The following is a 13,142-nucleotide window of genomic DNA, read 5'->3' on the forward strand; positions in this document are numbered from 1 at the left end:
TGAAATAAACTTTGTATAGTGAAAATGTTTTTGTCCCTACAGAAGAAAAGCCAACATATACACGGGTCCTGTGAAATTGCTTACCATGGTTGTCCAGCTGGCCGAGGTCTCTGTGGTACTGAAGCAGGGTTTTCAGCTGCTGAGGGTGAGATATGGACTCAACACATTCCTCCAGAACAGAGGGGGAGTCGCTGAGCAGCAAGGCAACCTGACACAATGAGGAATACAGAGTTTGAAGGAATATAGGTAGAATTCACAATTGCGTAAGTGTCAAGTCCATGGTTCCTCTATGTAATTGTATTTCCACTAATACCTGTTGGAAGTTTGACACAGGAAGTAGCTTCTCCAGTCTCGAAAGGAATTGCCACATGAGTTTCTGTATGGCTGCATCATAACTGGGACCAAATTCCACAGGAAAAACATCCTAAAAAATTGTTTTTTAAAAATGTTATTATTTCACCTTTATTTAACCAGGTAGGCCAGTTGAGAACAAGTTCTCATTTACAATTGTGACCTGGTCAAGATAAAGCAACGCAGTGCGACAAAAAAACAACAGAGTTGCACATGGGATAAACAAACGTACAGTCAATAACACAACAGAAAAGTATATATACAGTGTGTGCAAATGTAGTAAGATTAGGGAGGTATGGCAATAATAGGCCATAGTGCCGAAATAATTACAATTTAGCAATTAAACACGAGTGATAGATGTGCAAGTAGAGATAATGGGGTGCAAAGGAGCAAAAAATAAATAACATGGGGATGAGGTAGTTGGGTGGGCTTTTTACAGATGGGCTGTGTACAGGTGCAATGATCGGTAAGCTGCTCTGACAGCTGATGCTTAAAGTTAGTGAGGGAGATATGAGTCTTCAGCGTCAGTGATTTTTGCAATTCGTTCCAGTCATTGGCAGCAGAGAACTGGAAAGAAAGGCGGCCAAAGGAGTTGGCTTTGGGGATGACCAGTGAAATAAACCTGCTGGAGCGTGTGCTGCTATGGTGACCAGTGAGCTGAGATAAGGCGGGGCTTTACCGTGCAAAGACTTAGATAACCTGGAGCCAGTGGGTTTGGCGACGAATATGAAGCGAGGGCCAGCCAACGAGAGTGGTGGGTAGTATATGGGTGGGTAGTGGTGGGTAGTATATGGGGCTTTGGTGACGAAACGGATGGCACTGTGATAGAAAATTGGATATAGTCTGAGTAGAGAGTTGGAGGCTATTTTGTAAATGACGTCACCAAAGTCAAGGATCGGTAGGATAGTCAGTTTTACGAGGGTATGTTTGGCAGCATGAGTGAAAGATGCTTTGTTGCGAAATAGGAAGCCGATTCTAGATTTAATTTTGGATTGGAGATGCTTAATGTGAGTCTGGAAGGAGAGTTTACAGTTTAACCAGACACCTAGGTATTTGTAGTTGTCCACATATTCTAAGTCAGAACCATCCAGAGTAATGATGCTAGACGGGCGAGTAGCGATCGGTTGAAGAGCATGCATTTAGTTTTACTTGCATTTAAAAGCAGTTGGAAGCTACAGAAGGAGCGTTGTATGGCATTCAAGCTCGTCTGGAGGTTTGTTAACACAGTGTCCAAAGAAGGGCCAGAAGTATACAGAATGGTGTCGTCTGCGTAGAGGTAGTTCAGAGAATCACCAGGAGCAAGAGCGACATCATGATGTATACAGAGAAAAGAGTCGTCCCAAGAATTGAACCCTGTGGCACCCCCATAGAGACTGCAAGATGTCCGGACAACAGGCCCTCCAATTTGACACACTGAACTCTGAGAAGTAGTTGGTGAACCAGGCGAGGCAGTCGTTTGAGAAACCAAGGCTGTTGAGTCTGCCGATAAGAATGCGGTGATTGACAGAGTCGAAAGCCTTGGTCAGGTCGAGGAATACGGCTGCACAGTATTGTCTTTTGTCGATGGCGGTTATGATATCGTTTAGGACTTGAGTGTGGTTAAGGTGACCAGTTAAGGTTACCAGTTCGTTACCAGATTGCATAGCGGCGAAGGTACGGTGGAATTCGAAATGGTCGGTGATCTGTTTGTTAACTTGTCTTTCGAAGACTTAAGGCAGGGCAGGATGGATATAGGTCTAAAAATTTGGGTCTAGAGTGTCTCCCCCTTTGAGAGGGGGGATGACCGTGGCAGCTTTCCAATCTTTAGGGATCTCAGACGATACGAAAGAGGTTGAACAGGCTAGTAATAGGGGTTGCAACAATTGCGGCGGATACTTTTAGAAAGAGAAGGTCCAGATTGTCTAGCCCAGCTGATTTGTAGGGGTACAGATTTTGCAGCTCTTTCAGAACATCAGCTTTCTGGATTTGGGTGTAGGTGAAATGGGGGAGGCAGGGGGAAAGCATGGCCAGCCGTAGAAAAATGCTTATTGAAATTCTCGATTATCGTAGATTTATCAGTGGTGCCTGTGTTTCCTAGCCTCAGTGCAGTGGGCAGCTGGGAGGAGGTGCTCTTATTCTCAATGGACTTTACAGTGACTGAGAACTTTTTGGAGTTTGTGCTACAGGATGCAAATTTCCATTTGAAAAAGCTAGCCTTTGCTTTCCTAACTGAATGTGTATATTGGTTCCTAACTTCCCTGAAAAGTTGCATATCGCGGAGGCTATTCGATGCTAATGCAGTACGCCACAGGATGTTTTTGTGCTGGTCAAGAGCAGTCAAGTCTGGAGTGAACCATCTGTTCTTAGTTCTACATTTTTTGAATGGGGCATGCTTATTTAAGATGGTGAGGAAAGCACTTTTAAAGAATAATCAGGCATCCTCTACTGATGGAATGAGGTCAATATCCTTCCAGGATACCCGGGCCAGGTCGATTAGAAAGGCCTTCTCGCTGAAGTGTTTTAGGGAGCGTTTGACAGTGATGAGGGGTGGTCGTTTGACTGCGGACCCTCAGTGATCGCTGAGATCCTGGTTGAAGACAGCAGAGGTGTATTTAGAGGGCAGGTTGGTCAGGATGATATCTTTACTCATGAGTAAAGGAATATGAGCTATCTATTAAATAATCTCCTGAGATTTTTCATTTGTGGAAACACACAGCAGTCACATGGAAATGACCCACAACTATTCCATACCCACTGACCTGGAAGAAATGTTCCCTCTCACTTGGGTCTTTCAGAAGGGTTTGAACCAGCCCCAGGAAGTTGGATTCAGATAATCCCACCTCTGCATCAGTCGCCTTAAACACAGAATATAAAATGTTGCCTTAAAATCAGGACATCCTGATAGCTTTTCATTTAGGCTGCATATGTTTTTGACATAATGGATCAGTCATATCAGAAATATTTATGACTGACAGACATTAGCAGATTCTCTGCCCGTGAGGAGCTCACTTGTGTCCCCCAGAGAGGTGTAAGGGTCTGTATCCTGTCCAGGTGTGGCTGAATGGTCTGGAGGTCTGTGAACGGCTTCGAGAGACACAACTCCAGGACCAGCTGAAAGCAGACCAAACCAGTCAGAAAATGTAGAAGGGAAGACATACATGACTAAAAATGTTAATCTCATCTTTCCCCACATGAGCACTAGTTCCGTCCCTCCCTCTCACCCGTGCTCGAAGACCCAGAATAAGTTGGGCCCTCTGACTGTCATTCAGAAGCTCTGGAACCACATCTGTGACCATGGTAACAAACTCCTCCAGCATCCCATAATCCATCACGCGTCTCTGCTGGATTGTTTGCCAGATGGCTGCTGAGACCAAGCGCAGTGGTGGGACCATGAGGCGCAGAGCAGGGAGAGGAAGAGGTGGAACTGAAATAGAGAATTTGGTTTTGATGAGGACAGCAATGCCTTTTGTTACAACTGATTCAGTTACGTTCAGGGGTGAACAATGCAAAAATGGGTGCTAGTGGTAAAAAGAAAATGTGTTTGAGCCAATACTAGCCAGATCGTTCTGACCTGAGATTCAGGCAGTAAATACAAACTTTCAGGTCGGAACGCTCGGCTGCCTAAATGAGGGTAGTGTGGAGCCGGCGCGGGATATGGCTGAGAAAACGTACCTCATCCAGAGATGAAAGATGTCGCTGACCTCCTAATTATCCTATTACCCAAAATGATATATCAAGAAGATTGAAATACTGCTAGTTTTTATTTAAACTGCCTTTGTCCTCATGCTAGGTAGCAGAAGCCACGGCAGCTAATTTGGAATGACACGTTGCGTTGAGCAACAAAGGATAGTCAGACAATCAGGCTCCTTTGTTGTTCAGCACAACGTTATATGTGCCATTCCAAAATGGCTGCTGTGGCTTCTGCTACCTAGCATGAGGATGAAAAAGGCAGTTTAATTCCAAACTAGCAGTATTTCAATCTTCAATTTAGGATAATTAGGAGGACAGCGACATCTTCCATCTCTGGATTGAGGTAAGTTTTCCCAGCAATATCCCGCCCTGCACTGTCCACCTTAACCCTGAGACCCAACATTGGAAAAACAAGTTTCCTAAATCGCATCCTGTATAGGTCCAAAAAAAAAAAAAAAAAGTCAAACATTACATAGTGCATCTCCTTAGACCCAGATGTATCCATTAGTAGTATTTGTTGTGTCAATATATTTGTGGCATCAATAGCCTCAAACATTAGAAACATGTCCACTCGTTAGAGCTGTAACGATTCGCCAATACACATCGATTCCCAATGCAAATGTTTGAGAGTACTGCGTCGGTCCACGGACCCCACAACCAATCCAAATGTAGCCTGCGTCAGTCAGAAAAATGTATTCAAGCGTTACGATCCACTAAAAGGTTTTGCTGACATAAGTTTCCCACCTACCTTACAAAAATACTAAATATTTTGCGACAACTCATGCACCCTTTCCTTCAGTGTCAAACTAAACATATAACGGTGTTGATAGTCAGTGATCTACATATCATTTTGCATGCCGAACAACCCTAGGGAATATCAGTAACATAGTCAAACTGCGCACTATGCCCAACAAAATGGAGACAGCCTGATCATCTGCATGGCACCTTCAGCACTCAAATACTACAATGTTTTGCATTATATTAGGTTTTATTAGTTGACTGACCCATGTCATTTTCTAGATTTTGGGGTGCTTTCAAGACAAATGAGAACTGGGAAAAATACAAGGTCAAATCATGATGTTAGTAATCTTCAGGTCAGAAAGTCTGATCTCTAGAAATATACCAGAGTTGACTTGGAATTCCGAGTCGAATGGCCGACGATTTTTCCCGTCGGAGCAATTTTTTTTTTCTCCCCAGAGTTCGTTGTTTTGAACGCTGCAATTGTTATCTTGGTGCTGTTAAATTGTGTTTTACCAGAATAAAAGTCAGCTACCAGAGACCATTCTCATCTAGCTATAGCCTACCTGCTGAAAAGGAGCTTACAATAGATTTGATTTCAACTGTTCAGGTTCACCATCGACAAGTTTTGCTTTATACAAAAGTGTATACGGTCATTTTTAGATAAACAGGGTAAAGTTGATAATTTCATGATGAGGAATCACTTTTTCAAGGTGCACTGCATGGCCAAAGCGGGAGGTGAAAAGAAGCTCAACTTCCAAACGGTCAAAACCATTTGATTTCAAGATGGGGAGGTGAAATCCAAAGTTGTACTAAACAAATTTTGGGGGGTGTAGATCAACTTTAATAGCACACATAGATTGTAGCTTCCATCATTGTAATTGCATCATTTCCAATCCCCAATATATTTTGTTATAATATACACACACAATACCAGTCGTAAGTTTGGACACACCTACTCATTCAAGGGTTTTTCTTTTTTTATTAAAATGTTCTACATTGTAGAAAAATAGTGAAGACATCAAAACTATGAAATAACACATAAGGAATCATGTAGTAACCAAAACAGTGTTACACAAATAAAAATCTTATATTTCAGATTCTTCAAAGTAGCCACCCTTTGCCTTGAATGCTTCACCTGGAATGCTTTTCCAACAGTTTTGAAGGAGTTCCCACATATGCTGAGCACTTGCTGGCTGCTTTTCCATCACTCTTCGGTCCAACTCATCCCAAACCATCTCAGTTGGGTTGAGGTCAGGTGATTGTGGAGGCCAGGTCATCTGATGCAGCACTCCATCACTCTACTTCTTGGTCAAATAGCCCTTACACAGCTGAAGGTGTGTTTTGGGTCATTGTCCCATTGAAAAACAAATGAAGCCTAAACCAGATGGGATGGCGTATCGCTGCAGAATACTGTAGTAGCAATGCTGGTTAAGTGTGCCTTGAATTCTAAATAAAATCACAGACAGCGTCACCGGCAAAGCGTCCCCACACCATAACACCACCTCCTCCATGCTTCACGGTGGGAACCACATGCAGAAATCATCCGTTAACCTAGTCTGCGTCACACAAACACATGGCGGTTGGAACCAAGAGTCCAAATTTGATATTTATCAGACCAAAAAGACAAAATTCCACCGGTCCTAAGTCCATTGCTCATGTTTCTTGGCCCAAGCAAGTCTCTTCTTATTGGTGTCCTTTAGTAGTGGTTTCTTTGCAACAATTCGACCATGAAGGTCTGATTCACGCAGTCTCCTTTGAACAGTTGATGTTGAAATGTGCCTGTTAATTGAACTCTGAAGCATTTTATTTGGGCTGCAATTTCTGAGGCTGGTAACTCTAATGAACTTATCCTCTGCAGAAGTAACTCTGGGTCTTCCTTTCCTTTTTTGGAATTCATATGGCACAGCTGTCAATTTTTTGGTCCTTAAATGAAGCTGGTATACTTTATAAAAATCACAATTTTTTAAAACTGGTTTTGGTCTTTAATGCAGGACCGACAGACAAGTTCTTTACTTCCTGCCGCTTCCATTTTTGCAGGAATGCTGCAATTAGTTGGTTGTAATTTTGGTAAACATGTCCATATATTTTTTGTTAGCTGCATGTGTGACAATGCCACCAGTCCTATTTATGATATCCCTTACAAAGATTACTTTTTTTTGGTGAAAAACTTAATATAAATTTGTATATTTGAGTTTAACCACAATATATTGTAGTATTATTTGTTCTGTCTTTTCTGGTGGATTAAACTGAAATTGCAACCAACTTTCTATGGCTTGTTTTAAAAAGAGATCATTTCCTTTTCAAATAACTGAAAGTGAGGTTGTAATCTGAATAAAGGGAAAAGAGCCATTCTTGAACATGGGGTGAGACATTCTTACTAAATTTGCTAGAGAACCAGTTTAGATTGAAGAATAACTTTTGTATGACTGAAACCGTCAGTGAGGTCTAATGCTTTAATATTTCATCATGTCTACCCCCCGAATTCACATTAATTATATAAAATGGCCCATTTAATTGTCTGGCCTGCCGTTCCAAATAAGTGAATATTCTTTGCTCATAAAATAATTTTAAAAACAAGTCGCTATGTGTAGGCAAGACCATAAGCAAATAGGTCAACTGGGATATGACTATAGAGTTAATCAGGGTGATTTTTCCACAAATACAGGTATTTTCCTTTTCATGGTAGCAAAGTCTTACCTATTTTTGTTGTAAGATCATTTATTGTAGTAAGATCATTTCTTTCGGGATATGTAGAATACCAATAAAATGGTCTGACTCATGTGGTTAACTACACAGTAATGTAAAAATGTTATTTTTTAGTGGTCCAATACATAATATCATAATTTGGTTGTAAAAAGTATCTAGATCCTCTATTAGAGACTTGTGGAGGGATCCAAATTGTGGATTTAAAAGGCATAAATCAGCGTACAATGACCTTTGTTTTTAAGCCGTTGATATTAATTGTTGGTTCTGATTTTAATAGCTAACATTGATGGCCATAATAAATAGATATGCTGATAGTGAACCTTGTTTTGCTCCTCTTGACAGTTTAATACCTTGAGAAGTAGCCATTAATTACTATTTTACACCTAGGGTTACTATTTCTTTTATCTTTATTTAACTAGTCAGTTAAGAACAAATTCTTATTTCAATGACGGCCTAGGAACAGTGGGTTAACTGCCTTGTTCAAGGGCAGAACGACAGATATGTACCTTGTCAGCTCAGGGATTTGATCTTGCAACCTTTCGGTTACTAGTCCAATGCTCTAACCACTAGGCTACGCTGCCGCCCCATACTAGACGTATGTTTGTTGTTGAACGCTGAAACCTGAACTAAAAGACCTCGGTTTAAAAGCTGACAGTGTTTTTATATACTTTTAATTTATTTTGAATCCTGCGTCTGTTGGGCTAAATTGCTGTGAGCGCCGCAATCGGTCCCGGGATCCTGCCAGATTCCATATACGGGGAGAGGCGCAAAAGCCCAGCTAGCCTAGCTTGCTAGGCGGGCTCAAACGGAGGCCGCTATTGAAAGTTTCCAACGTTGCAGGAGCTGCGTTTACTTTCTTTTGTTCCGAGACAATGTGGACCGCGTTGACTTTCAATGTAGCAACTGCTTGCGGTGGACTACAGGAGCGAAGTAGCTACTCTTAGCAAGCAAGTAGCAAACCTACATAAGCTACTGGGGAACCCACGCCCACCTACTTTTTCTTCCACCCCAGTTTATTGAATCAGACGGCTCATTCATCACAAAGCCCAATGATATTGCAAACTACTTTAATGACTTTTTCATTGGCAAGATAAGAAAACATAGGGATGACATGCCAGCAACAAAACGCTGACACTACACATCCAAGTATATCGGACCAAATTATGAAAGACAAGAATTGTACTTTTGAATTCCGTAAAGTCAGTGTGGAAGAGGTGAAAACATTTGTTGTCTATCAAGAATGACTATCTAGATGGAAAATTACTGAGGATAATAGCAGACGATATTGCCACTCCTATTTGCCACATCTTTAATTTATGCCTACTAGAGAGTGTGTGCCCTCAGGCCTGGAGGGAAGCTAAAGTCATTCCGCTACCCAAGAATAGTAAAGCCCCCTTTACTGGCTCAAATAGCCAACCAATCAACCGGTTACCAACCCTTAGTAAACTTCTGGGGGGGGGGGGGGGGGGGGATTGTGTTTGACCAGATACAATGCTATTTTTCAGTGAACACATTGACCACAGAATTTCAGCATGCTTATAGGGAAGGACACTCAACAAGCACAGCACTTACACAAATGACTGAGGGGACTGTGAAGCAACAAACATTGGCACACACACATATATTTAGTAATGTGGTAGTGGTGGAGTAGAGGCCTGAGGGCACACAGTGTGTTGTGAAATCTGAATGTATTGTAATGTTTTAAATTTGTATAAACTGCCTTAAATTTTGCTGGACCCCAGGAAGAGTAGCTGATGGGGATCCATAATAAATACAAAATACATTAACTTTAACCCATTTCATAAGAGATGCACCAAAATTGAAATATTCCAGACATTTATAAATAAATTCCAGTCATACTTTATCAACAGCCTTTTCAAAAAAAATCAGCTATGAATACAAAGCCAGGTTTCCCAGATTTTTCATAGTGTTCTATTGTTTCCAGTCTATATTAATCTCCAATGTATCATCCATGTAAAAAACCTGTCTGATTAAGATGAATAATATCCAAACAATAGCTTTTTAATTCTATGCGCAATGCATTTTGCTCAAATTTGTAAGAGGCCTCCAATTTTTTCAATGGACTAGATCTTTATATTTACAATTATCTTCAGTTAGTGGAGATAAGCACATTTTTTGTATGTCCCTAAAAGTACTTTGCCTCTCAAAATATATTTGGTGAACCATGGGTGACTCCATTTGTAACAAGTTTCAGTAAATTCTTAATGTTAGTATTTCTAGGTTGATGGAAAAAATTATTTCATGCATTTTCCCCCACATTCCATCGAGTTTGCTTTATTTTGATTATATATATATATATATATATTACACGCGATCTTTCTTGAATAAGTCTCCATTTATTTTTCCTCCAACTTACTCTGTGCCTCTATGGTACAGTTTATTGCTATCTGTACCATGAGTCCTTCAATTTCCTTTTTACAATATGGACTTTTTCTACCTGAATTGCTTTCGTTTTAGATAAGTACTGAATTGCATAGCCTCTAAAGACATTTAAAAAGTGTCCTATACAATAAGGTGATCTGCTGTACCTATGTCTGAAAAAGTCAGTTATAAATTCTTTCCTAATGAACTTGTTTTTAAATCATCCAATAGGCTTTGATGATTACATTTCCAATATCCTCGCCCACGTGGAAATTCTGTAAGAGTAATATATATGGCAATTATTTGATGGTCTGACCGCATTCTGTCCCCCATCAACACTTTTTACTTTTGGTGGCAGCGAGAATGTCAAAGTAAATCAAGATTACTAGCTTGATTGAGCCTCTACCATGTATGCATGCAGGTATGTATGTATACACGCAGGTATGTATACACACACAATCTCACTAGGTCAGGATATTTAAGCCTCCATATATCTACTAGTTCCAATATATCCATGACATTCGTGATTTCCTTAAGTGCATGAGGGTGATAGTTTGTAGAGTGATTTCCTTTACGGTCCATTGAGGCATTTAAAACCGTATTATAATCTCCCACCATAATAGTCTTGTATTGATTGTAGGTTTGAGAGATATATATATTTTCAAAGAAGCGTGGATTTCAGTTGTACAACTGACTAGGTATCCTCCTTTCCCTTTCATCATTATTTGGACCGTATAGATATATTTATTAGGGATCCCATTAGCTGCTGCCAAGGGGTCCAAACACACCAAAGCACACACATTACATATAAAACAAAACACAGTGACCTGTGTTTGTCCTGAATGAGCTAAAGATAACAGTACATGATATAACATCCCTACACCACCACATATTCCACACCACCACCATACAACGTGTCTCTTCACAGTCCCCGTTGTTCCATAAGGTGTATTTTTTCCTGCTTTTTAAATCTGATTCTACTGCTTGCATCAGTTATCTGATGTGGAATAGAGTTCCATGTAGTCATGGCTCTATGTGGTACTGTGCGCCTCCCATAGTCTGTTCTGGACTTGGGGACTGTAAAGAGACCTCTGGTGGCATGTCTTGTGGGGTATGCATGGATGTCCGAGCTGTGTGCCAGTACTTTAAAAAACAGACAGCTTGGTATATTCAGCATGTCAACACCTCTTACGAAAACAAGTAATGAAGTCAATCTTTTCCATTTTGAGCCATTAAGAGATTGGCATGCATGTCAATAATGTTAGCTCTCCGTATACTTTTAAGGGCCAGCTGTGCTGCCCTGTGCTGAGCCAACCAACTTTCCCAAGTCCCTCTTTGTGGCACCTGACCACACGACTGAACAGTAGTCTAGGTGCGACAAAACCAGGGCCTGGAGGACCTGCCTTGTTGATAGTGTTGTTAAGAAGGCATTGCAGAGCTTTATAATGAACAGACTTCTCCCCATTTTAGCTATTGTTGTAAACTCATGGTCAAAATATACTGACACAATCCAGGATTACTCCAAGCAGTTTAGTCACCTCAACTTGCTCAATTTCCACATCATTCATTACGAGACGTAGTTGAGGTTTAGTGAATGATTTGTCCAAAATACAATGCTATTAGTTTTGGAAATATTTAGGACTAAGTTATTCCTTGCAACAAATTCCGAAAATAACTGCAGCTCTTTGTTAAGTGTTGCAGTCATTTCAGTCGGTGTAGTAGCTGACGTGTATAGTGTTGAGTCATCCACATACATAGACACACTGGCCTTACTCAAAGCCAGTGGCATGTCGTTAGTAAAAATTGAAAAAAAGCAAGGGCCTAAACAGCTACCCTGGGGAATTCCTGATTCTACCTGGATTATGTTGTAGAGGCCTCCATTAAAGAGCATTCTCTGTGTTCTGTTAGACAAGTAACTCTTTATAACAGGGGGTGTAAAGCCATATAACATACATTTTTCCAGCAGCAGACTATGATCAATAATGTCAAAAGCTGCACTGAAGTCTAACAAGACAGCCCCCCCAATCATTTTATTAATTTCTCTCAGCCAATCAGCCATTTTTGTAAGTGCTGTGCTTGTTGAGTGGTCTTCCCTATATGCGTGCCGAAAGTCTTTTTTTCCCCCAGAAGTTTACTAAGGGTTGGTAACAGGCTGATTGGTCAGCTATTCGAGTCAGTAAAGGGGGCTTTACTATTCTTGAGTAGGGGAATTACTTTAGCTTCCCCCCAGGCCTGAGGGCACACACTTTCTTGTAGGCGTTGATTTAACATAAGGCAAATAGGAGTGGCAATATCGTCCACTATTAATGAGCCATATCTGTTCATGGTTCAATAACATACTTAAAATCATCCATCTACCTTGCAGATCTGTTTGGACAATTTGCACACTCGGATAAAATTGCTAATTAAGTCACTCCTTTAGAATTTTTTTGCCCATGGGAGAAGTATATTTCGCACCTCACCCGTCCTTTTTCCACGCAACTTCATCTAAAATTGTTGAATGAGTTTCCTGTAAACATACATATTCCTTGTCTTTTAGCGAGGTAAAAACCCAAGTTAGGTTGTCATTCCAGTGTCCCTCCGGATCCCAGGGCCCCCGAGAGACCGGGACACATCCTTTGAAAAGAGCACAGTGCCGCCAAAAGCATTTCCAACGCCCTCACAGCGATTTGTATTATATATTAGTGATGCACCGATAAGATTTTTGGCTGATACTTTCCTTGCAAATAAAGCGATACTGATAAAATAAAAAAATTGCAGCCATTTAAGCATTCTAGTACAGTTAAGTAGTTCACACACACACAGAGCGGTCTAAGGCACTGCATCTCAGTGCAAGAGGCATCACTGCAGTCCTTGGTTCGAATCCAGGCTGTATCACATCCGGCCATGATTGGGAGTCCAATAGGGTGGAGCACAATTGACCCAGCGTTGTCCGGGTTTGGCAATCATTGTAAATAAGAATTAGTTCTTAACGGACTTGCCAAGATACAGTTGAAGTCATAAGTTTACATACACCTTAGCCAAATACATTTAAACTCCGTCTCACAATTCCTGAAATTGAATCCTCGTAAAAATTCCCCGTCATTGTTCAGTTAGGATCACCACTTTATTTTAAGAATGTGAAATGTCAGAATAATAGTAGAGATAATGATTTATTTCAGCTTTTATTTATTTCATCACATTCCCAGTGGGTCAGAAGTAGAGGTCAACCGATTAATCGGAATGGCCGATTAATTAGGGCCGATTTCACGTTTTCATAACAATCGGTATTTTTGGCCACCGATTTGCCGATT

The 13,142-nt window shown here is 40.8% G+C and overlaps 1 protein-coding gene across 1 annotated transcript in view; it reads right to left on the bottom strand.

Moving 5' to 3' along the window:
* LOC115201302 (zinc finger protein 14) overlaps positions 1–13,142 on the bottom strand; it is a 33,054-nt gene that overhangs the window by 3,591 nt on the left and 16,321 nt on the right. Inside the window, exons 2-6 of the mRNA XM_029764818.1 lie at positions 3,552–3,754; positions 3,340–3,441; positions 3,090–3,185; positions 314–424; positions 85–208 (exon numbers count right to left, since the gene is read on the bottom strand). Coding sequence (XP_029620678.1) covers positions 85–208; positions 314–424; positions 3,090–3,185; positions 3,340–3,441; positions 3,552–3,754 — 636 coding nt within the window. The remainder of the gene's footprint in view (positions 1–84; positions 209–313; positions 425–3,089; positions 3,186–3,339; positions 3,442–3,551; positions 3,755–13,142) is intronic.

The sequence above is a fragment of the Salmo trutta genome, chromosome 10 (genome assembly GCF_901001165.1).
Source record: "Salmo trutta chromosome 10, fSalTru1.1, whole genome shotgun sequence".
Lineage (NCBI taxonomy): Eukaryota > Metazoa > Chordata > Actinopteri > Salmoniformes > Salmonidae > Salmo > Salmo trutta.